Source organism: Anabrus simplex, chromosome 1 (assembly GCF_040414725.1).
Source record: "Anabrus simplex isolate iqAnaSimp1 chromosome 1, ASM4041472v1, whole genome shotgun sequence".
Lineage (NCBI taxonomy): Eukaryota > Metazoa > Arthropoda > Insecta > Orthoptera > Tettigoniidae > Anabrus > Anabrus simplex.
The window spans coordinates 446,208,426-446,235,432 of record NC_090265.1 but is presented as its reverse complement, the minus strand read 5'-3'; the positions used below and the strand labels follow the sequence as shown (position 1 = coordinate 446,235,432).

At 37.9% G+C, this 27,007-nt stretch overlaps 1 protein-coding gene across 1 annotated transcript in view; it reads right to left on the bottom strand.

Moving 5' to 3' along the window:
- The window catches only part of RpS4 (ribosomal protein S4), a 63,115-nt gene that overhangs the window by 22,084 nt on the left and 14,024 nt on the right, over positions 1 to 27,007 (bottom strand). The window contains exon 4 of the mRNA XM_067135202.2: positions 15,565 to 15,736. Within this exon, the coding sequence (XP_066991303.1) occupies positions 15,565 to 15,736 (172 nt within the window). The remainder of the gene's footprint in view (positions 1 to 15,564; positions 15,737 to 27,007) is intronic.

Sequence of the window (27,007 nt, the reverse complement as noted above, 5' to 3'; positions counted from 1 at the left end):
CTGCAAACACGTAATTTGGAAATGCCATCCCTTACGGCGTCACAATATATTCTGAGACCCGTTACTGCATGCAATTAACACTGATTCATAGTTTAACCTTTTGATCAGAGAGTTTTTGGTGTGACAGCCACCAGGAGTGAGGTTTTTCTTGGAAATTTAGAACACTTAATTTTAAGTTATTTTAATTCTAACTTATATCTATTAATAAATTTACATAATTTACATACGGTACATAACTGATACCTTCAATTTAATTGAAATCACTGGCGTAGAAAATATTTGTCTGAAAATATTGAAAGGACTAATAAAATTGACAAAAATAAAATTACTCTCTTTCCGTAACGAATAAGTAGTACACCAGAACCTCGATAATTCGAAATCAGTTAATTCAAAATCCCGCCTAATTCGAAGAAGGTCTCTTTCCCGGAAACATGAGACAGTTTTGCATGTTATTTAAATTGTTGAATTCGAAATACGGATAATTCGTAATTCGAAGTACAATGTCGGCCCCATTACCAAAATTTAGACTTAATTCGAAACTGCCTTTACATTTTAAAACAGTATGTTACAGAGTAATTTCAACTCAAAATTTATCTGCGTCATAATAGAACGCGTGTTCCGGACCGTGCAGAGGTACCGTAGCTTTCCGCATTTACACTCACTTCGGTGGATCTACAGTGCGCTTCACGATTACTAAGTTGAATGAAATCTGAATTCTTTTGTATTCAAACTTTTAAGGAACACCGTAATATCATGCAACAGGCAGTGTGTGGGAAAACAGCATCCGCGAACACTGGCGACACCGGCAACTGACGAAAAAAAAAAACGTGGCTCATAATAAATTCATAGGCACCGAACAATATTGTCATTGCAGGTGAAACTGCATTGCTTTATTTTAACGCGAGCCCAAACGATCATATGGTTTTGAAGGAGAAAGTGCCAGCTGGCGAATCGTAGAAGTGTGAGGGATGGGGGTCATTGTACTCTGTAGTGCGTTGCAATGCACATTAGAGATGGGGAATCTGATTCATTTAGAACCGATTCATTTGAAACGATTCACTAAAATGATTCGTACATTTGAGTCGTTTATTCGATTACCACGTGACGGAGAGCCGAAAACGAAACAATAGACTCAGATGAACCATTCCTTTTTAGAGGTTATAGTCAAAAAATGCTACACAACTGTCCGACTAATACTTTTTAAACTTAAGTAGCTACCGTTCGAAACTATACGACAATCAAATTTGAAATTTATAGTAGATATGAACATTTTTGTGGCTATGTTCCAAACGTTAGTTCAGAGTAGTTCACGAGAACGGGAACCTTTAAGTAAACTTAACCTAACATTTCGCAACGAGCTGGAAATCTAGTGTATAACAGTTCCGTGAAGTGTGCGACTTAAAACGACGTGATTTCTTATTTTAAAAAAAATATTTTTTTCCTGTAATGTTAGTTTAGGAGTATTTGACTTGTGAACTGGGCTTTTAGTTCAGGTTAAATAAAAAATAACACAGCCGTTCTTCACAAGTTAACATTGATTAAAAAATGGTGGATACCCGATTTGGCGATATGAATCAGAATGAACAAGGAACCAAGGAACGAGTTGCGACTGCCATCTCTTGATTCACCTTTCGATTCACAATCGAGTCGATTCATTTCGTTCACTGAATCATGATTCAATCGATCAGTTCAATGATTCGTTCATTATGAATCACTCGTTCAGAATCTCCCCATCTCTAATGCACATTGAAGGGAGAAACTTTATCCCCTCGTCATAGAAAAGATCGATTAGCCACAATATTATGGGCGTCTGGCACTTTCCGTGCCAGAACAAAGCATCTAAAAATGCAAACAGTACAGAAATCCAAAAAATAATTCATTTGCACAGGGGAACCAGCATAATTTATCCTCGTCTTTGAATTGTGTGATATTTTTCTTTCGTTGCGTGAGGTTATGTTTGTAAGTGATTTACTTAAGTGCATTATTTGAACATTGTAAATGCACCTTGTTGGATACATGTTGGAAATACAGTAGAAGTCCGCTATAGCGAGTACGGCATATAACAAGAACTCCATTATAGCGACGACTTTTTTCGGTCCCTTCAAAATTCCTACATTAAACTTGTGTATCGTCCTTCGGTTACAGCGAGAACCCTATTACTAGCGCATTCGTTATTACGAGCGATTAAGCGCGCGTGATTTTTTCCGTTACCAATATTTATGCACCCCAGCGATGATATTGCATGCGATCGATTACCTTCGTCATCGTTTCCTCGCTATGTGCACTAGCGATTTCTCTCGTCGACATTCGAAGGCGATGGAGTCGATTAATAATATCCGTCGACGGCTGTTCCGTAAAGAAAATTCGAAATGAAAGACAGCATATTTTCGTAATAAATGCGTAAATAACGTGTCCGATAACGGTTGTTAACTCGTTAAAAATTAAGGCTGACTAAACGACCGCTTAATTTTGAGGCTAAATACTGCAATTAAGTACGAATGGTATACACCTCGAGATATGGCAGAGTGCTTAATTGATTTCAAAGGTTAGTTTGTATTTTATCGCGTCTGGTTAAATTACGGAAAGGCTATTATGAAAATTTATAGCGAGAAAGGTATAATTTCCCTACAGGCGCTTGAAGCGTGTTTTCATCATACGTATGGTACGGTTAAGTAAGGATAAGTGACGCTGTTTGAATAAGAAAACTGAAACAGCAACAAAATGCGATCGATCATCTTCGGTATGATATAGTTTTCTCAGTTTGTGCATTTGCGAACTCTCTCGTTGACATTCAAAGGCGATGTTGGAGTTTATTAGTAATACCCACTGACTGCTGTTCTCTAAAGAAAATTTTTAAATGAAAGAGAATAACACGTTTTCATAATAAATGCGTAAATAACGCGGCCGATAGCAGTTGTTAATACCAATATAAATGGTCCGTTATTGGACATTATAAATTTTCCAGCTAGCTCATTCTTGGTTGCCAGCGTTTCGCCCTCGTGTGCTAGGGTGGGCTCATCAGTTGGTAAAAATAAAGACTGAAGTAAACGATATCTTAATTTTAACGTTATATACGGAAATTAAGTAAGAATGCGATACACCTCAAGATATGGCAGAGTGCATCACTGATTTCAGAGGATATTTCATTTCTTCTCGCGTCTACTTATGGCTATCTACATGTAAATTTTTCGCGAGGAGGTCATTTCTCTACATGCGTTTCAAATATGTTTTCATGATAAGCTACATATGCGGTTAGGTTAGGTGACGCTGTTTGAAGAAGAAAGCTGAGGTGTTTGCCACAGAAATCTCTGGAGTGATGCCGTATTTCTCTGAATCCAAGACATTTTTTCCTCAGAATCTCATGCGAAAACTTAAGGGTTGTTGCATTCGCGGCCTAACAGTGAGTTAATGGATATCACTGGTAACTACCGCGTAACCACGCTGCTTCTTTTCACACGCGCACAGAACTCATTGACAATAAACGACCGCCTCTTTACTACACATCGCTACCGGTTGTATAGTGTACAGTACCTGTGTGTTTCTCAAATCTGCAGAATGGCATCAAAACATGCGACCCTTCGAATTCTTAGAAAAGCCATGGCTACTCAGTGGCAGAGTCATAACGCGTCTATTGTACTTGACGCTTAGCAAAATTAAGGTTTCAGCAGGAATATTTTCGTGATGGATAGTCATATTGTAAAGATACGTGGAAAAGGTATTGCTGGCAAATTTTCAACGGGTTCTAGTCGATATTTTGATGCCAATTTTAAGTAAATGTTTATTAAACACTTGGAAATGTAGAATAATTGTGCGGCCGCAAGAAAATACGGCATAGGCCTAACTAAAGCCAATATTTGGCGTTAGCTTGAAGACAAAGAGCTAAAAAAAAATGCGTACTCTACAAAAAAAAATGCATTCAGTGGTCCGCAACAAGGACGCTTTAAAGAAGTCGATGATGAAATTGTGAGGTATGTGCACGAAAAACGCAAGGGCGGTTGGCCATACCGTGGCGCAATAAACTCGTTCGTTGACTTTCAACGTTCGCGATTAGGCCTATACATCGCTAGCCGTTGAATTTGGTCGCACCCGACAAGCGAGACGTGCGTGTAGCGGTAGCCGGTTATATCTGACGCTGCGTTAAAATAACAATTTTATAGACAGCAAGAATAATTTCCTGATGGTTCGTTGTAGAGACGCATGGAATAGGTATTGCCGGCAAATTTTCAAGGAGTTCTCTTTGGTATTATGACGCCAATGTTAAGTTAATGGTACCTTAATCCGCGGAAATAAAGAATAATTTTGCAGCCGCATAAAAAAATTAAATACGGCGTGACGAAAGTAAAAGTAAATTATCGGCGTCTAAAAATAGTCTAAAAATGCGTAGGCCTGTATGAATTTACAAACTTCTTTTTGAGCCTGATTATAAAATTTTTTGAAGGAAAAAGTAGGGTTCATCTTGGGATTCGGAGAAATACGGAACTATATTTTTTTCAGAATGAAATTAAACGTACACTTTTACGTAGTATCGGATTACGAAAAATAACAAACAAGTAAGCCATAGTGTGGATATCATCTGCGGAAACGTAAGTTTTGAACAAACTGATTGCCGTTTCATACCGATTTTAAAGTGCATGAAGGGGTTTCCGACTTTTATGCAAAAATTGGATATAACGACAATCCGTTATAGCGAGTAAATTTTTCGCTGTTATGAATTCTCGCTATAACGGACTTCTACCGTAGTTTTTTCCCCATGGCATTTGAAAGGTTTAAACCGTGAATCGAGGTGATTGCATGTATTAACGAGTCTTAGAATACTTTGTGACGCAGCAAGTGTTTACATTTCTGAAGTACAATAGAAGTGCCATGGCGGGAAATCATACAAGGATAGTCATAGGGAAGTTTGATTTTAAGGATATCGGGCACTTTGTGTGAATACAAGGCATCTAAAATGCTTACAATATAGTATTTCAATGAATAAAGTACTCGCACATGGGACCCAGCAAAGATTTCTCGTCTTTGAATCATGCTTTTTCTTCTTTCTTTCGTTGCGTGAGGTTAATGTTGTCAGTGAGATATCCAAGTGCATTATTTGAATACTGTAAATGCACCTTCTTGGATACATTATGGAAATGGTTCCTTTTTCATGGCATTTGGAAAGGTATAAACTGTGAATCAAGGTTAACTGCATGCAGTAACGGGCCTTAGAATATTTTGTAACGCAGTGAGGGTTGGTACTTCTGAATTGCAAATTGGCGGTTATTTCGAAATTGCGTAATTCGAAGTCCGATTTTTTAGTCCCAACGACTTCGAATTAACGAGGTTATACTGTACTTGTTCATTTCTGACACTATGAAGTTCATAATGTTACGATCGACAACTTCTTTGAAAATCAACACTTCAAGTCTTGAACTATCGTCATCAAATGAAGATTATCACTAACCCGTAAATTTCATGAATCAAAATGAGCAGAAAGCGTAGTTAAAAATCTGCCTACAGAACTCCACTTTCTTCCTTTGGTGTGAATAGCTGACAGCTTAGCCTTCGTTACGACAGCAGAGCGCCGCACTTCGTCTTCAAGTTCTATGTAGTCTTCAGAGGAATAACCAATTTCACTCTCATCGGACACAATACAACCACTATCATAAATATCAATCTCATCATCAGACCCCTCGTTAGTCAAAATACAGGGTGCGGCAGAAATACCTGAAGAATTTCAAACGTATATAACTCGGCAAAGCAAAAAACCATTTAAGGATTTATTGCACAGTTGGGAAGAGTAGTGTTTGCCATTTGTGTCACATACACGTACGGACTAGGTTTTTAAAAATGTCATCCAAATGCCGTCCGTCCCGTTCGATGCACCTCTGAAGCCTCTTCCTGAAGTTCAGCATGACTCGCTTCAGCAGGTCTTGTGGCATTGCCTCGATTTCTTCACGGATGGCTACGAAGCCTACCAGGTGGCTTCGTTTTCAAACTCAAACTTTTTCTGAAACTGTTCACCCATAACAGAATGGTGTTCCTGCTTGAATCTTTCTCATGTCGACCTAAGCCAAAGTGTCTGCAAAACAAATGCTGTGTTGTGGTAACAGAGTCGGCATTTTTTAAATAAGTCAATCACGAAACCTGGGTGTTCACCACTCCATGCCACGCTAGCGGCTGGCTGGCCCAGACGAGACGATACACGTGTTCGCCAAGACCGCGACCACGACGACAATAACACTTGTTTGCAAGCTGTGGCCAATACGAACTTTAGTTCGCTCCAATCTACTGTACGTGACACAAATGGCATACACCGCTCTTTTAAACTGCGCAACTAAATTGTGAATTGGTTGTTGCATTGCTGAGTTATTTATGTCTGAAATTCGTCGGTTATCACTGGCGCTGTATTACTTATATCTTGCGGAGCAAGCTCGCATCCTCGATTCAATCCTGCCATTACAACGTGTATTTGTGTACGATCAGAGTGTGATTGTTTCTACAGAAAACCAGAGAAGGCTGAAAAGAAAAATGTGTATTGTCAAGGAATAGTCATGCAAAGCACTCAACAGAAACAAGAATAGAAAACAGTTCCCGGGTGTTGTAATTTTTGGCACAATCGCGAATGAATTTAGGTTACATAACTACGGATGTTTCGACAGAACATCACAGAACATATCAAACATCCCCCAACTTTGTTCTAAAATCCTGCCAGTACGACGTCACGAAACAATTTCAAACATTCAACATGAAACTTGAATAAACGGCGGTACTGTTCAGGCGCAGACTTTGAGAACGTAATTAGACAGCAGTACTCCCATGGGCCACGCGCTGCACTGCTGTAAATGTACGGCAGTACTGCTCATAGGGTTAAACTTCTTAAATGCCATACAAAAAACTATTTCCAAAATGTATTTAACAAGGTGCATTTACAGTATTCAAATAATGCACTTTGATAACTCACTGGCAAACATACCCTCTCACAATGGAATCAAAAGAAAGAAAACATGATTCAAAGACGAGGAGAAATCTATACTGGCTTCCCTGTGCAAGCGCTGTATTCACTGAATTACTGTACCATATGCATTTTACATGCCTTGTACTTGCACGGAAAGTACCCCCTTAAAAGATCGCGACTTATCAAGCTTTCCTATGACGAAGCGAGAAAGTATCTCACTTCCGTTAGCATTACAACAGCAATGTATATACAGTGACTATACTTGTACAATTTTCCGCCATGGTACTTCTAAGATCCATTAATGCATGCAATCACCATGATTCACAGTTTAAACTTTTCAAATGCCATGGAAAACATTATTTCAGAAATGTATCCAACAAGGTGCATTTACATTATTCAAATAATGCACCTGGATAAAACAATGGCAAACATAACCTCATGCAACAAAAGGAAAAGGAAACACGATTCAAAGAAGAGGACAAATCATGCTGGCTCCCCAGTGCAAATCTTTTGGATTGCTGTAATGTTTGCATTTTTAGATGCCTTGTACTTTCACAGAAAGTGCCCGATGTCCTTAAAACATCGTGGCTTTTCGAACTTTCCTATGAGGGGGGGAAGGAAGTCGCTCGCTTCCATCTGCCAAAGAACGTGTGCACTGCATAGCAACACAGTACATTTCCCGGCTGGCAACTCTTTCCTTTAAAACCAAAAGACCGTTTGGCCTCGGCATTTAAAAAAATAAAAACAAACAATGCAGTTTCATCGGCAATTTCCAATATTGTTTGGTGCGTATGAATTGATTATATAAGCCATGCTTTTTCGCCAACTGTCGGCATGGCCAGTGTTTGCGGATTCTACATCTCCAAGCAATGCCGGCTATGTGATATTGGGGTGTTCCTAAAAACACCGAATACAAAATAATTATGATTCCACTCGAACTTAGCAGTTATGAAGCACTGTAGACACGCCAAAGCGAGTAAAAGTGCGGAAAGCGTTCCGAAAGACGTGTTCCTTCACGACGCGGAGAAATTTCAATTTTAAATTACTCTGTAAAATACTAATTTTTAAAAAATGTAAAGGCAGTTTCGAATTACATGTCGATTTCGGTAACGGGACCGACATTGTACTTCTAATTACGAATTATCTGTATTTCGAATTAAAACAATTTAAATAACATGCAAAACCATACCTCATGTTTCCGGGAACAGGAGCTGCTTCAAATTAGAAGATTTTGATTTAACCGATTTTGAATTATCGAGGTTCTACTGTTTAACTTATTTGGTCACATCTTTTGCCAATTTTAAGGTCCCAAAACAGGAGGTACAACTAAAATGATGAAAAAGTTATCAAGCCATTTCAACTTATCAGAGACGTATTTATACATTCCCATGCGGATGACTCGCTTTTGCCTGAACACATGCCGAGACTGGTACATCCACTGTCAAATTAAGCATAGTAAATGTTGCATAAAAACATAGGTAAAATAAGAAGTAATTTCAATACAACTTCACTGAACACTGTGATGGAATTTTATGAAGACTGACTGGGAGCAGACATCGATGGTGTTTTTTACATCTGCTGCGGAATTATCAATTGCAATTTTATAAATATCCAGCTTATGTGTGTTGAGTCCAATTAAGTTATGTCAATATAGTCTTTGCTGGGTGAGCATGCTCAAAGGACGATGTGTTTTAACAAGCTTACTTGCAGAACTGACAAAAGGAGAGTGCAATGAACTTCAACTAATTTATTTAGTTAGCGTATGGCTTTACAAATACACTACATACGTACATTATTTTGGAAAAACTGGTCAAGGTATTTCAACCATAAATTTATCGTTCTACACCGGAAATCTGACTTTAAATTTTCAGACGAGCATAAGAAATTTCAGGAAATGTGCATGCTGTGCTCCTGCATCAGCTGGTTTGTATGTACCGGGTCTATGATTCGTCCTTCACCCTGCCATGAAGGCCACCCGCCTGGTTAAGCATTACACCACACATCACACTGTCCCGAGTGCCCACTAGTAACGTTAAGTCTGTTTTCCCTGTATTTTTCCTGGGATATTCCTGTTTCCTCCGCATTATATTTAGTATGGAATGGCATTGGAGTGATACTCGAGTACGTTTACCATACTCCGGAATCATCAACTTGAAACATATATAGCATGAACACTTCCAATGGCATAAAGAACTTTAAATAAATTTATCAGAAGTCAAACAAGCTAAAACAAATTCCCAATCTGTGAAGTGAGTAGTGTAGAAAATGAGCGAGTGTAGAAAATGTGAGTAGAAAATGAACTACCTTACATTGCTCACAGCAAGCCATCAATCACTTCAAACTAACACCTGTGTACATCGGGGACCTTATTCCTGAAACTAGCATGAGGGAGCTTGCCAATTTCCTAACAAGCCCGTAACAGAAACATATGGATTAATGTTCAGAAACGCAGGAATAAATTCCCAGCCTCTTAGCAAATTGTCAGAAGAAAACATCCAGTATGGCAACATTTGATATAATACGGAAGTTCTAATAGCAAAACCATTCGGCCAAAATGTAAGCTGCACAAAGGAGACATGATTGGGTTAGTTGCTGGAATGAAACATGACAAAATATCCTTATAAGAACAGAGCAACGCCATCTTGATCCTCCTATACAGCCTGTTCTATGCAAGGCTTTTGGCGAATAGGCTGTGACAAAATTTCTCCGCTAGATGGCAGGCGAAGACGCACTGTTCTGAACTTATTCTAATGAAGACAGCCTACAAAATAATATGCAGTAGGGTCGTATGTTCCCGAAGCTCATAAACTACATCAGTAACATTAAATATCGGCAGTATTACCTGTATGAAGTCGCAGTTGGGCTCTTCATGTCATAAATTAAAGTATTACGAACTTGGATAGGATAATATCACTAACAGTTTGTTGATGTTCTTTGACCACACACAGTAACAAAATACAGCAGAACCTCGATAATTCGAAATTGGTTCATTCAAAATCCCGCCTAATTCGAAGAAGCTCTCGTTCCCGGAAACATGATATACAGTTATTTCAATTGTTTAATTCGAAATACGGATAATTCGTAATTCGAAGTACAATGTCGGCCCCATTACCGAAATTCAAACTTTTAATTCGAAACTGCCTTTACATTTTAAAACAATAGTATGTTAGAGTAATTTCAACTCGAAATTTATCCGCTCCGCGTCATAATAGAACGCACGTTCCGGAACGTGGAGGGGTAGCTTTCCGCTCTTACACTCACTTCGGTGGGTCTACAGTGCGCTTCACGATTGCTAAGTTGAATGAAATCAGAATTCTTTTGTGTTCAACCTTTTAAGGAACGCTGTAATATCATACAACAGGCAGTGTGCGGGAAAACAGAATCCGCGAACACTGGCGATGCCCACAGTTGACGAAAAAACGTGGCAAATATAATAAATTCGTAGGGACCGAACAATATTGTCATTGCCGGTGAAACTGCATTGCTTTATTTTAATGCGAGCCCAAACGGTCTAATGGTTTTAAAGGAGAACTGCCAGCCGGGAAATTGTACAGTGTAAGGGATGGGGGTCATAGTAGTGCGTTGCAATGCACATGGAAGCGAGATACTTTATCCCCTCGTCATAGGAAACTTCGATAAGCCACGATGTTTTAATGTCTGGCACTTTCCATGCCAGTACAAAGCATCTATAATAAAAATGCAAACAGTACAGAAATCCAAAAAATAATGCATTTGCACAGGGGAACCGGCATAATTTATCCTCGTCTTTGAATTGTGCGATTTTTTTCTTTCGTTGCGTGAGGTTATGTTTGTCAGTGATTTACCCAAATGCATTATTTGAACATTGTAAATGCACCTTGTTGGATACATTTCGGAAATAGTTTTTCCATGGCATTGGAAAGGTTCAAACTGTGAATCGAGGTGATTGCATGTATTAATGGGTCTTACAATACTTCATGACGTGGCAAGTGTTTACATTTCTGAAGTACGAGAGAAGTGCCATGGGGGGAAAATCGTACAAGGATAGTCATAGGAAAGTTCGATTTTATGGGCATCGGGTACTTTCTGTGTAAATACAAGGCATCTAAAATGCATACAGTATAGTAATCCAATTAATAAAGCACTTGAACATGAGAGCGAGCATAGATTTCTCCTCGTCTTTGAATCGTGCTTTTTTTTCTTTCTTTCGTTGCACGAGGTTATGTTTACAAGTGAGATATCCGAGTGCATTATTTGAATACCGTAAATGCACCTTCTTGGATACATTTTTGAAATAGTTCTTTTTTCATGGCATTTGAAAGGTATAAACTGTGAATCAAGGTTAATTGCATTCAGTAACGGGCCTTTTGTAACACGGCAAGGGTTGGTACTTCTGAATTGCGAACTGGCGGTTAATTCGAAATCACGTAATTCGAAGTCTGATTTTTGAGTCCCAAGGACTTCGAATTAACGAGGTTTTACTGTACATTCTGAAAGGGAAGACGTCGCAATTTCTCGTATTACGCTCGTGCGGTTGAAGGACTTCGACAATAGGGCACAGCAGCTTTAACAAACTCCTGCAGATGCTTCCCAGAGCAACAAAACATGGTTTTGGGTATCGAACTCCTCCGCTCTCCTGATGTTTGCAAAATTTTTAACTGGTTTGATAGAATGCAGTTTGGGTTTAGGAAAGGCCACTGAAGCCCAACTAATAGGATTCCAGCAAGATATAGATATCCTGGATTCAGGAGGTCAATTGGACTGTATCACGATTGACCTGTCTAAGGCATTTGACAGGGTAGATCATGGGAAACTACTGGCAAAAATGAGTGCAATTGGACTTGACAAAAGAGTGACTGAATGGGTGACCGTTTCTAGAAAATCTAACTCTGAGAATTAGAGTAGGTGAAGCTTTATCCGTCCCTGTAAAAAGGAAGAGGGGAATTCCTCACGACGGTATTATTGGACCTTTATGTTTTCTTATATATCTATATATATATAAAATAAGAGTTTTGTCTGTACATCGCTCAGAATTTGAAAAGAATAGTACAAGATAATGCAGTTTTTACTTTTCCGTAATTTCTGTCTGTATGTATGTACACGCATCACAAGAAAACGGCTGAAGAGAATTTAATAAAAATCGGTATGTGAAGTCGGGGGGTGAGCCGCTAAAATCTAGGCTATAAAGCACTTTATTCATGCTGAGTGAAATGGTAGTTTAGGGGAAGGCCTAAAATTCAATTCTCAAATATTTATATTATTAGTGGTCATATCGATAAATACTACATAACTAAAGTTATATAGAATTAAATTTCTGGTCATTTACGTCTTATGCATTTTTACCGTACCGGCTATAATAACACAGATATTCATGAATTTGGATTTTTGTTGCTAAGTCTATATCAACGCCGAGCCCCGACAAAATGGGAAAACAGAACTTAATGAAAATCGGTATAGAGTCGGGGAATAAGAAATGACAGTTTAAGCTATAAACAATGTTATTCATCCTGGGTGAAATAGTAGTTTACGGGAAGGCACCTAAAATTTAATTTTTAAATACCTATGTTCTTGGTCCTATGGAAAAGTACTACATATCAAAAGTTATAGAGAATACAATTTCCGATCATTAATGTTTTATTCAGTTTTACCGTACCGACTATGATAAGAGAGGTATTTCAGAACCGGAAGACAATGTGAAGGCCTACAATATCGAAAGCGCGTAACATTGATCAACAATTACATTACACTGACCGTTGTTTGTTGTAATGTTCTTTGTCTCTTATGCTGACATTCAACTCCGATAGGTGGGGTTACTGCTGCATACCGAGTATAACAGCCTAACTGAATATTGGCGGGAAATAGCTAAGGAGTTAGATAACTTTCTTCTTTAGCATGCCATTCCTCTGGTTCATGCATTTTCTGATACTGCTGGTACGCAACACACTGGTTCATTATAGTATGCCAGCTATTCGATACCTACTCTGACGCGCTGTTTTGAATGAGCAGTGTGCGCACTTAAGTCAGAGGCTCAGTAGTAGTAGTAGTAGTAGTAGTAGTAGTAGTAGTAGTATGAACTGGTCTAGAATTACAATTTAGGCCCATTCCAAATTGTCGTACCACAATTCACTAAATAACTCAAAATTCAACCCTGAAAAGAGCCGTTTCTTAAGAAATACTTCTTCCTCTTCACTTTTATTAAATCTCCATTAATTTTATTCCAAATTAGCAGCGAAGATGTAGTTTCTTCTCCAGTTTGGAGGAAAAATTGCCTACACGTCAGATAGTTCTTTCCCCTGCTGCCCTGGGACTATCCACTATTCGACCCCCTACCCCCCACCCGCCGAAAAAAGGATGAAGATTGTTCACGGATCACGGATGTCTGCGTCTTGGTCATTCCAGCTCTGTAGCTTTGGACTGTTAGTTCGGCAGCATAGTACTGTTCGTTAAAAGTGAGAAAATGTCTTGTTTCTCATTTGACAGCATAGTACTGTTCGTTAAAAGTGAGAAAATGTCTTGTTTCTCATTTGATCGAGTATTTCATATGAAAGCATTGCTTTTAATCACGCCATTCCTACTGACATTATTGTAATGACCCATGTTCATTTCAGTTGGGAAAACCACTAAGAGAGTCTTTCTGAGAATCCATAAAGGCAGGCGGAGAGTGAGTGTCTGCCATTATAATGAAAACTCCCCAACCTGATTGTGACTGACAGTAGGCAAGCTGGCCTACCATTACAATGAAAATTCCCTAACCCAGTCTTCATATGAGAAAAGGCATTGGTGACTTCCCCGTTGTGTTTCTAGGGCACCGTTAAGAGCTATGCAACTTAATACAATCTTGCTCACAACATTTACACCACGAAACCTAGAATTATGTATAAAATTTAGAATTCCGTAGCGAAGCACAGGTACATCAGCTAGTATCAATGATGTGTAAAGAAGTTGAATAAGAGATAAGGCTTTTCGCAGATGTTAATCTGTACAGAGTAATAAATAAGTTACAAGATTGCGAGCAACTGCAAAATTACCTCGATAATGTTGTGAGATGGACAGTAGGCAATAGTATGATAAACGGGGATAAAAGTCAGGTTGTGAGTTTCACAAATTGGAAAAGTCCTTTCAGTTTTAATTACTGCGTTGATGGGGTGAAAGTTCCCTTTGGGGATCATTGTAAATACCTAGGTATTAATATAAGGAAAGATCTTCATTGGGGTAACCAAATAAATGGAATTGTAAATAAAGAGTATTTAGGGGTTGTAGTAAGGATGTAAAGGAGAGAGCATATTTCTCTCTGGTGAGACCCCAACTGGAGTATGGTTCCAGTGTATGGGACCCTTACCCAGGATTACTTGATTCAGGAACTGGAAAAAAGCCAAAGAAAAGCAGCTCGATTTGTTCTGGGCGATTTCCGACAAAAGAGTAACTTTACAAAATTGTTACAAAGTTTGGGCTGGGAAGACTTAGCAGAAAGGAGACGAGCTGATTTTCCAAATGAACTGAAATTTAATTTTTGTTAAAGGTTAGTGACATTCAACACCATTCCACCATTTTTAACTCAACTTTGGCAAACTGGCAGCGACATTTGACCTTGAAACGCACATTACTGTGATACATCTCCGAACATGGAACTGGACACATTGCAGGCTGCCCTGGGTAATTCTTACTACAAAAAAAAAAAAAAAAAAAAAAAAAAAAAAAAAAAAAAAAAAAAAAAAACCTGTCTGTTTTCTCTTGCACAGTCCCTTTCCTTTCTCTGAACATTTTGCTGGTAATATGGAACAAACAACACAATTAGGTTTGGGACTCTTGCCCTGCTGCTCCCCAAGAAAATGCGTCTCCGTCAGGCGCGCTTGAGGTATGTAATCAAAAGGTCTTCCTCGTTTCGCCGGCAGACTGCGCTGATACTCTCGTAGAAGTCCGATTACGACAGAATTTCTGAAGTCAGGAGCACTAATGGCCCTTTTTTGAAGCTTACTGTACAATATTCTTCCTCTCATTAGTGAAGTTTCAATGCCATCACTAATATCCCACTAGTCCGAATCAAAATGAAAATCTTCCACGTTGGCACTTTCTTCCGAACAGTCACCATGCACATCACTTGTTTCATTGTCCAAATTTACTGAACAGACTGAATCAGAATCAGCAACTAAAAGATTGAAGATTTCGTCACTGTAATTACTAATGTTTTTCCGCTCGCTCATAGCTGCTGAGTGAAGCCTGCTCTCGGCCAGACAGCTGACAGGAATGTTGGCGGGCAGGCGGGTGAAAGGTAACAAGTAAACATAGGTCCAGTATTCGCGGCAACGTTTTCAAACAATGCTTAGTACATAATCAGTACACGACTATAGATGTTTGTATTATTAAATGCGCCTTTATTAAAGAAGCGCGTGGAAAATACAGCAGGAAAGTACCAAATCGACAAAAGTCGATTTCCGCAGCGAATGCTATAGGGAAGTAAGTCGATAAAAGTCGAAAAGCAAAAGAGTTAATTAAAAAACGGCTTTTGGTAATTTTTTAAAACCTAGCTTTACCAACCTTGACCTCATTGTTTCAAAATGGTACAGTTAATGCAAAAATAAAAAATGCTGAGATTTCTTGAACGTTATTCAACTACCATCATATAAACTCAAAACTATCAAAATCACACATACCTGACTCAAAGCGAATACTGTCCATTATCTTTGAAGAGGCGATATCCAACTGAATAGTGTCATTAACCTTGATAACGGGATCAGGGTAGCGAAGAGTACGTCCATCATGAGTCACCAAAAATGGGATACCTCGTGGACCTGTCTGCACTTTCTTCACCTTGCACAACTTGTACTAGAATTACAAATACAAACAAAAAAATTAAGAATCCTTAGCTTGAAGAGGAACAAAAATAAAAGGACATTATTCCTCAGATGAGTAAGGATAGCATCACGAGATATCAAAGTAATGCCTATAAACTCAATCATCAGCAGAATAAACTTCCAAAGAAAAAGGAACAAGAAAGAGTTAAGTTCTTGATCAGTTCTTTCAGTCTCAAACACGAGAAACAAAAGAGGTTATACAGCCATACCTGCCAACTTTAAATCAAAATCAGGAAGATTTTTTAATTCTTGTATTTCATCATATAACTTATTGTGCCACAGTGTAGGTGAAAAACAGACAGGATAAAAGGCATATATATCTAGTTACAATGTGAACTGACCATTAAATTTAAAATATGGAACGAAGAGAACAAAAATGATTACAAAAAATGTACCTACTGTCAGATTTTTTATTATGGACACTCGAGTTTAGGCTTTAATTACAAACGAAGCAATAGGCCTATTGTAATGCTAGTTATACCAATATTTTCCTTGTTTAATTCTAGGTTATACGTTGAAGGTTAGGTCAAATGTTCCACCTTTACAATACTAACATTCTTTATTAACTAAATATTTACATGATTTTTAATTATATCGGGACATGTTTCGTCTACCTTGTAGACATCATCAGCCATAAAAACTTTTGAGAAAAAGCTACAAGGACAAGGACAAAGTAACACATTAAATTCGGGTAACCGAATATGTCATTTAAAATGGTGAAGAATTCAGAACTGTTTTGAGCACAGCACTTAAGAATATCGTTGACGTTAAAATTAAAATTGTCCACATGGGATGATACAGTAAAAACTTGCGTTAAAATTCTTCTTTTTTGTGTGATGTGTTAATATATAATATTCTGTTATGTCGTGAAGGCTTGATAATGAATTGCACAATGTTCATTCCAATAGGATAATAACGATGTATAGGAAATACAGCGAGCATATGTTAAAGCCGTCTTATTGGTGTAGTATTGGCATTTCCTGTTGAGAAGTTAGGTGGAAAATTTGAACGTGATGACGTAATGTGGAATGTGCAGTAGAGGGCCCTAGAATAAGAAAGATAGCTGTTGTTAGTGTTAAAATAGGCAAGTTTTTGTGTCTTGAGATGTAAAGTAATGAAAATGAGAAGTGCGGCACATCTGATTACTTACGTTCTCGCCTGTCTGACAGCGACTAGTTCAGTGTGGAAGCCTGTGGTTGACTGAGAGCGAACTATGGAGGTCGTGTGCGAAGGGAGCCGCCATGAGGGGAAATTAGGGGAAGGTTAGGATCAGTAGGCGGGAAGCCGTCACATGGAAGCTTGTTATTGGATTTGTTAAAGTAAGAACTATTGAGCAATGCCTCAAAAATTACGTTCGCAGTTTCGGAAATTTCATTTAAATTGTGAAAAGGATTGCATTTATGATCTATATTAATATAGATGTTTTCTAAAACATTGAGTAAAGTGCTTTTATTATGAAAATAAAGAATTTTTAAGTCCTGTTCTATGGAAGTGAAGGAATGATTGGATTCTGTCATGTGAGTACTCATGGCGGAGTACCTTCTATGTTTAGCGGCGTTGATATGTTCCTTATATCTAACTGAAAGGCCTCTTCCGGTTTGCCCAATGTAGCTCGCGGAACATTGGTTACACTTTAACTTATAAACGCCTGACCTATTATATTTATTCGTAGTGTTGTTAATTTTATGTTGGTTGTAAAAAAGATTAGTATTATTGTTGACTGTTTTAAAAGCAATGTTGATCTTATGTTTCTTGAGGGTGTTGGTGATATCATAAATCTTACTATTTGTATAAGTGAAAGTGGCATATTTGTCTGTTTTTCTTTTTGTTTCTCTAAGTAAAGTTGAACTGGATTTGTTAGTAACTTTATTGATTATCCTGTCAATGAAATGCCTGCTAAAACCATTTTTACTCGCTATTAAGCGGATAAATTCAAGTTCTTTTTTACGATTAGCATTTGATAAAGGGAAGTGAAAAGCTCTGTGGATTAAACTATAAAATGTTGCTCTTTTTTGAGATTCCGGATGCGTTGAGTCTTGTCGAATAGTATTAATAGTTTGGGTGGGCTTCCTAAATATCGTATAAGAGAATTTGTTGGAGCTATTGTTAATAGTGACATCTAAGAAGTTTAATGAATTATTGACTTCCGCTTCGGAAGTAAACTTGATCCATGGATCAACTGCATTCAACTGTTCAAGAACGATATCACCGTTGGAGACGTTGTGATCTATTAAAGTAAATGTATCATCAACAAAGCGTGTCCAGAATACGATACCTTTAATTTTGTTAAGAATTTTGGAATTTTCCAAGTGGTCTAAATAAATTTCTGCCATTATTCCTGAAGCCGGGGAGCCCATAGGAAGACTATCCTGCTTATAAATTTTCCCATTAAAAGTGAAATAGTTGTTGGAAGTTACAAATTCTAAAATATTTAAAAATTCTTCTATTTCTTGTATGCTTAATTTTCTGTGTTTTAGAAAATTATCCTTGATGATCTTTAAAGTTTTCTTGACTGGTATATTGGAATACATGTTTTTAATGTCAAATGAGTATTTTTTTTTGTTGCGGCTGTAATTCTAGGTTTTTTGTCAAATTACAAAATTCTATAGAATTCTTGATGGAGTTGGGATTTTCAAATTTGTAGTATTTCTTCAAGAAATTATGAATAAATTTGGAAGTTTTGTAAGTCGGGCTGTTCCTGTAGTTAACTATGGGTCTTATGGGAAAGTCCACAAAATAGATATTCCCATAAGACCCATAGTTAACTACAGGAACAGCCCGACTTACAAAACTTCCAAATTTATTCATAATTTCTTGAAGAAATACTACAAATTTGAAAATGCCAACTCCATCAAGAATTCTATAGAATTTTGTAATTTGACAAAAAACCTAGAATTACAGCCGCAACAAAAAATGTACTCATTTGACATTAAAAACATGTATTCCAATATACCAGTCAAGAAAACTTTAAAGATCATCAAGGATAATTTTCTAAAACACAGAAAATTAAGCATACAAGAAATAGAAGAATTTTTAAATATTTTAGAATTTGTAACTTCCAACAACTATTTCACTTTTAATGGGAAAATTTATAAGCAGGATAGTCTTCCTATGGGCTCCCCGGCTTCAGGAATAATGGCAGAAATTTATTTAGACCACTTGGAAAATTCCAAAATTCTTAACAAAATTAAAGGTATCGTATTCTGGACACGCTTTGTTGATGATACATTTACTTTAATAGATCACAACGTCTCCAACGGTGATATCGTTCTTGAACAGTTGAATGCAGTTGATCCATGGATCAAGTTTACTTCCGAAGCGGAAGTCAATAATTCATTAAACTTCTTAGATGTCACTATTAACAATAGCTCCAACAAATTCTCTTACACCATATTTAGGAAGCCCACCCAAACTATTAATACTATTCGACAAGACTCAACGCATCCGGAATCTCAAAAAAGAGCAACATTTTATAGTTTATTCCACAGAGCTTTTCACGTCCCTTTATCAAATGCTAATCGTAAAAAAGAACTTGAATTTATCCGCTTAATAGCGAGTAAAAATGGTTTTAGCAGGCATTTCATTGACAGGATAATCAATAAAGTTACTAACAAATCCAGTTCAACTTTACTTAGAGAAACAAAAAGAAAAACAGACAAATATGCCACTTTCACTTATACAAATAGTAAGATTTATGATATCACCAACACCCTCAAGAAACATAAGATCAACATTGCTTTTAAAACAGTCAACAATAATACTAATCTTTTTTACAACCAACATAAAATTAACAACACTACGAATAAATATAATAGGTCAGGCGTTTATAAGTTAAAGTGTAACCAATGTTCCGCGAGCTACATTGGGCAAACCGGACGAGGCTTTTCAGTTAGATATAAGGAACATATCAACGCCGCTAAACATAGAAGGTACTCCGCCATGAATACTCACATGACAGAATCCAATCATTCCTTCACTTCCATAGAACAGGACTTAAAAATTCTTTATTTTCATAATAAAAGCACTTTACTCAATGTTTTAGAAAACATCTATATTAATATAGATCATAAATGCAATCCTTTTCACAATTTAAATGAAATTTCCGAAACTGCGAACGTAATTTTTGAGGCATTGCTCAATAGTTCTTACTTTAACAAATCCAATAACAAGCTTCCATGTGACGGCTTCCCGCCTACTGATCCTAACCTTCCCCTAATTTCCCCTCATGGCGGCTCCCTTCGCACACGACCTCCATAGTTCGCTCTCAGTCAACCACAGGCTTCCACACTGAACTAGTCGCTGTCAGACAGGCGAGAACGTAAGTAATCAGATGTGCCGCACTTCTCATTTTCATTACTTTACATCTCAAGACACAAAAACTTGCCTATTTTAACACTAACAACAGCTATCTTTCTTATTCTAGGGCCCTCTACTGCACATTCCACATTACGTCATCACGTTCAAATTTTCCACCTAACTTCTCAACAGGAAATGCCAATACTACACCAATAAGACGGCTTTAACATATGCTCGCTGTATTTCTTATACATCGTTATTATCCTATTGGAATGAACATTGTGCAATTCATTATCAAGCCTTCACGACATAACAGAATATTATATATTAACACATCACACAAAAAAGAAGAATTTTAACGCAAGTTTTTACTGTATCATCCCATGTGGACAATTTTAATTTTAATGTCAACGATATTCTTAAGTGCTGTGCTCAAAACAGTTCTGAATTCTTCACCATTTTAAATGACATATTCGGTTACCCGAATTATTTTAATGTGTTACTTTGTCCTTGTCCTTGTAGCTTTTTCTCAAAAGTTTTTATGGCTGATGATGTCTACAAGGTAGACGAAACATGTCCCGATATAATTAAAAATCATGTAAATATTTAGTTAATAAAGAATGTTAGTATTGTAAAGGTGGAACATTTGACCTAACCTTCAACGTATACTCACGACAATACGGGCTTTATAATGAAGTTTATTTTATGTAATAATTCTAGGTTAGCGTATATAAGACACATTGTTTTCGACGTTCATTAAATATTTATCTGTGGTTGTAATAAATATTGCCCGGATTTTTTGCTTCTTTTCTAGGAAGCACTCACTTAGGAATATATACAAGGAAAACTTACTTGTCTGATGGTAATGAAATTTTTATGTTATAACCACATGTATTTGTAGTATAACACAAGTTAAAAAAAATTTCAACTACCCTGAAAAAAATTCTTATTTTTCTAAAGCAACACATTCTCAGCTCAGGATAAACGTACAGCAGCAAACCTGGTCTTGTTTTGAAGCACTCACTCAGGGTTATCAGAAACTACAACAACTGTAACCGTACAGTATGGTACCGAATTTATGAAGAGTAATATTGAAAGGAGGTTTTGTGTACGCCAGACCATGTGATTAACAGCAGGCCGGGTGGTGAAATCTGGCGCAGTGTTGTTGCATTCTGTGCTATAATCACGCGCGCAACGAAAACAGCCTTTTGTTTTAATTTTAATTTTATTTCCTCTCATAAATTCCACTTCCTTTTCTCATAAGGGCTTTGGACCTTCAATGGCACGTTTAAAAATGGTTGACTATATCACATTGACAATTTTTACAAGAGTTATTTGCATTATTATCTACATATATTTATAATTTTTAATTCTATCAATTTTCTTTGTCTGAAAAATCACTGTTTTCCGTGTCATTCATGTTGATTATGACTGGCTCGAGGGACATTTTCAGATAGTCCATCTTTTTCCCAGTATTGGTCTTCAATTTTCTTAGCATGTTTAATACGCTACATTATTTCCAGAGTTCAGGGGTCACGGTACATAAGGCTTCTCTCGGCATAAAGCGTTAACTGCTTCATGCCAGGCCTCTTACCTTAGCTATATTTGTTTTTGCTATTTTCCCTTTTTACGTAAGCCCAAATGCACTCGATTGGATTAAGCTCACAATGGGCCACTGGTAACCAAACAAGCTGTACACCTTCTTGAAGTCGCTTTGTCAGTTGTTCCAGCTTCTTTACCAGTGTTTGAAAATAAGGCCTGCCAAGTACAATCAGCTCTGATTTAGTTAATTTGTTATAATAGTCAACTCCAGGTGGTAGTGAAATATTCCTTGATGTTATCCAAGATATAATTTCAGGTTGCAGCCAGGACATGCTCAGGTTTTTAGATGAAGGATCGACCATCGAATGATGTGGAGCTTGATCTACATCGACCGCCGACCTTTGAGGCAATAAACTCAGGACTTTCGTAAACCATTCTTCATAATGAGTCTAGTTCATCTCATTGTAATCACCACTTCCTTTCTTGCCAATAAAACAAAGTTCTGCGCCGTCAAGAAATACTTCACTTCCGATGTGTAAAATTATGAGTTTCCCAGCTCCCAACGGTGTTTTGAACCCTCCACGCCATCTACAAATTTGCTGAATGTACCCTCTGTACAGATTATAGCTGTCAAAGTTGTTTTCTAAAGCTTAAACCACGTTTTCTTGCCACCCATATTTCATAGTACGGTTCTGTCCGCACCAGGTCTCGTCTGTAAAGTAGATCTTGTAGCCCTGTGCTCTTAAGTCTCTAATTCGTCTAAGGTAGGCATGTTGGGATGCAGGAACTGTGGAATTTATAAGAGGAAATAAAATTAAAAGTTGAAAGTAAACGAAAAGCTGTGTTCGTTGCGCGCAACTACTACTGAACGCGGAAACACTGCGCCCTGAAGAGAAAATACCAGAAATTGTCACTGACACAACTCATTCAATACATTCAACTCATTAAAATTATGAAACTACCACATACAAAACAATTCAGTATGCCTCACACATTAACATACAACTTTGACAATTGGAGGGGGGGAGCCCAGAAATGCAAGGAAAAACACGTGCCTACAACGCCAACGAAACTATGCACAGAAACGATGTTTAACAGCACGCAAACCACACAAACTCATTCTTTCGTCCCGATTGAGTCGCAAGCGCACGCTAGCCTCTCTTGTTTGCAGGACAATTGGATGGTGTTATGCATCACTTGACCAAGCGCCAAAAGTAGATTTTGAGATATTGACACAAACGCAAAATCCTTTGTATTAATTCATATTTCCTGTTAAATGTGAGGTATTATATACCAAAATGAAGATAAAAAATTAAATTTTCTTCTTAATGTATTCAATTTAGGGATATTTGAAAAATATCGTCGTAATCTGAGATAATGGTGCTTGGTCACTTGATGCTTTATTGTGGTTACATTAGTTTTTGTTTTGCAACACTTGACCAACGTATAAAATTGTCATTTAGTGATCGATTTAACTTTTAAAAATTCAGTGCAGTGTAAAATATGGTACTTGTTAACTAATTTTATTGCTTATTTAAGTACAGGATTTAATTATACATAACAGCATACAACATGACATAGAAAAACATGAATTTTAGAATTACAGTAGTATAGATATTACACTGCTAGGTCATAGTATTAAGGCATCATAAACACACAGTTTCTTCCCAGTGTAATATAATGCAGGATTTTAAGCATTTTTGAGTTCAAAATCCATATTTCCACAATCAAATCCATTTATATCATCTATTCCAGGATCACTAAACAAGCCTGTATAGAAAGGCTCTTCATTGGGAATTATCTCCATGAGAGAGTGCAGGTCGTTCAGTTTCGCTTCTGAAACTTGTTTTCCATTTGGCTATAAGTGTGGGCAGACCCTGTAGAGCGGATCCATTTTCGTTCTGAAGCTGCGACCAACTGAAGATTTCTTAATGTTCACTTCAACAGTGCGTTCTGCATCAAAATGCATTTTGAAGAAAATGCTAAAAATTTTATATTTCTTCAACTCTATTTCTCTCGCATGCAGCCAGTTTACCTCCTCACTATTTGCGCCTGCTTCCTGTTTACAATGTGCTCTTCCAGATGAACTGTACTATGAAAATATGGTCCGGTCATTCTGTCCACAACAAGCAGGTTCTTCTTTCGGCACATCTTCATTACATTTATGTAGTCTTCGGTGGTATAGAGGCGCTGCTGAAATTTGAAAGCAGGTTCTACATCTCCAAAGACACTGTTGTTAGGGAGGAAGCTATGGCCTGGAAATAAGAACATTTGTGTAATCTTTTCAATGGTAGGGTGTTGTTCCAAAACTGTTTACAGAAGTAGAACAATCTTTATATTACGATTCTGGCCTCCGCAAGAATCTGACCACAGTACGATTTCTTTGGCGTTGTGCATGTTTTCCATGAGATGCTTGTACAAGCAGGATCCAACCTCCTGAGCCCCTCGTCCTGCTTTTCCTTCCAACCAGACATAACAATGAACTATTACTTTCCCCACTATGAAACCCTAAGTTATATAACCACGACTGGCGCTTGTAAAAAAAACACATTTGTGGGAATACGGGAAAATGGCAGTGTTTTTTCAAGGTCAAAACAAAACGTTTCCAGTTTTTCATCCAACTTCGATTTTTCCATATCGGAGGATTTTAGGTTCTGGGCGAATGCCGCAGGGAAGAAAATCTGTGCGGGGATCTTCTACGCGGGAATCTACATTTAGCATCACACGACCAAGCGACTGCAAGCTTGTCGTGTGGTCATTTGATGCATAATTCGGACTCAGAAATGGTGGTTGGTCACTTGATGCAAAACTTCAATTTAATGATTGAGAGGTTCGCGTTTGGTCAAAATTAATTTCCCGCGCAATCATATTGAGAATAAAAGTTCTAACAATAACCTATGTAAAGTTTACACATTTGGCTACCAGATGGTGCAATAATCTAAAAAAATGCATTTTGGCGCTTTGTCATTTGATGCATAACACCACCCAATTGCTGTCCCGAATCCCCAGCTGTAAAGCACACACACTGCAGGGGCGAGCGGAAAATACGATATACGAAGGCAACGGACGATATACTCTCGAAATATATCAAACGCTTGAAAAAGAGGTTGCGTAAATTACATTAGCACGCAAGAATTTATCCTTTATCCTAGGGGAAGAGTATTGACCGTAATGGATGTTATGTTGGTCAAAAATAGGAAGAAGTCAAAATAAATCTGAACATCGGAAGAAGAGTTAAGAAAAGGAAAGGTTCCGGGTAAATCTGAAGGGCTGGCAGGTATGTACAGCACACAAAAAGCAACAATATGGCAGACCCAACATGAGGGTACCCCTGTTGAGTGGCAGCAGTACAACATCCATGGTATATCCCCTGACTGTAGGAAGAGGTAACTAAAAGGGACACCAGGCCTCTTACAAGCATGGGTTGGCAACCACAGGGCCCTTACGAGTCCTTGCATTGCTTCCACTTGTGCCAGGTTCCCTACTTTCATCCACCCTATCCGACCTCCCTTAGTCAGCCTTTCTTTTCTGACACCAGATGATATTAGGTGCCGAGGACTAGGGAGTCTTATTGTCACGCCCTTCGTAATCCTAATCTTTCTATGGCCAATACCTTCATTTTCCTAAGAGTCTGACCCCTTCTAATTTTTCCCTCTGATTAGTGTTAATAGAGGATGGTTTTCCAGTTGTACTTCACCTTGAAACAGTAACCACCACCATTACCTGAACACACATAGCTGTCGTCCATAACTGACAGAGAGATGTCTCAATTTGCTTGCATGTTTCTTCAGTGCAACACATTCACAAAAGGCATGGTATTTCTTGATCTTTTCTTACCGTTAGTGCTGCATTGTTACATAAATTATCACATTTCCTTGCTTATTAGACCCCCAACCCGGCATGAGACAAAAAAGGAAAGGTAAATAAAGCTTGCATATAATGTAATTCATCAAAGAATTCTGCTTCAAAGTGAGTACAGGTCGTACTGCAGCTCAGATGACATCACACAAGTGTGTGAATTGTTTCATCCCTCTGACCTAATGCAATGAAAACGTGCATCAAAAACATGCGGTACGTCTGTATTTTGTAGTTGAGAATGTCCACTAATGTAACAGCACAATTAGCTGGCGTTCTCAGGTGCCCTGAGTTCGATTCCCAGTACTGCCAGAGATTTAATGGCAGGAAGGTTGATATACAGTAAAATGGTAAAAGCAACTCACTTCCATTGGGGGCCTGGCTAAGAAGAGCTGCACCGCCTTGGGATGAGGACACGAGTTTAGTTAAGAAAGACAGTGTTTCTCTGAATCCAAGACGACCCCCACTTTATCCTTCAAAAAAATTTAATCAGGCTTAAAAAGTGCTTTGCTACTCGTATGCCTTTCTTGCACAGTACACACTTTTAGACAATCGTCTTCACGCCAACGCCGAATTTTGGCTCTAGTTACACTGTATTTTCCTGCAGCTGCACAATTACAGTTGAACCTGCTTTATACGTAACTCTGTTCTGAGGAATTCGTATTTGTATGTAATTTCCTTTAGTTCCCAACAAAGTGTAATTTAAATACGTGTTAAACCTTATTTATACATAATCCGTTTATACTAATTCGCTGTTATACGTATTAAGTGTCGGTGAAATACAACTGAGTTTTGCGTAATTGTAATGAGCATGTGCAGTTTTTTAAAAGAAACTACTGTATTTACGAAGTTCTCTCTGTCAGCGTAGGAGGAAGTAGAGAGGTCGGGTTTCGGTGCTGAAACGGAAAACAAAAGAGTTTTGCCGAGTGACATTGCTGACCGTTACTTAGTGGCAGCTTAACAAAGGCCAACCGAACGAGTCTCCTTCGCTCTCTACCTCACTACTCCCCTGCATTCATAGTTTTTGACCTTCACAATGCCGCTAAAGTTAAAGATACATTACAAGCAAAGTGGGTGGTTTCGGTGCGGAAACAAAAGAAAATACAGTAAATTTGTTTGAATATGAGAATTTCTTTCGTGGGAACAACGGAGAAGTAAAATGTCCATGGTGCTGCTATCTGGTGTTTGTCGAACAGTAGTTTTGTCATTCAGTTGATTTTGATTAGCCATGGAGAACAGAAAAAGGGAAAGTTATACGAGAAGTGGATGCTAATCCACAAAAAACCAAAACTTAAAAATCTTCAGACTTAAGGATTGCTTATGCCACACTATGTACAGTCATCAGTAAAAAACGTTTTTCGGAAGAGTTCTTAAAACTAGGTTGAAAATCAAAGTGCAGCCGTCAGCTAGAAGGAAGGTACATAGATTTGGAGAAAGCACTTTTCACATGGTTCCAGCAAAAGCGGAAATCATCTTTGGATCAATACGCTAACCCCAATCATAACATTAACGACATTACAGAGAAAACCAGTATCATCTTTGACAAAGC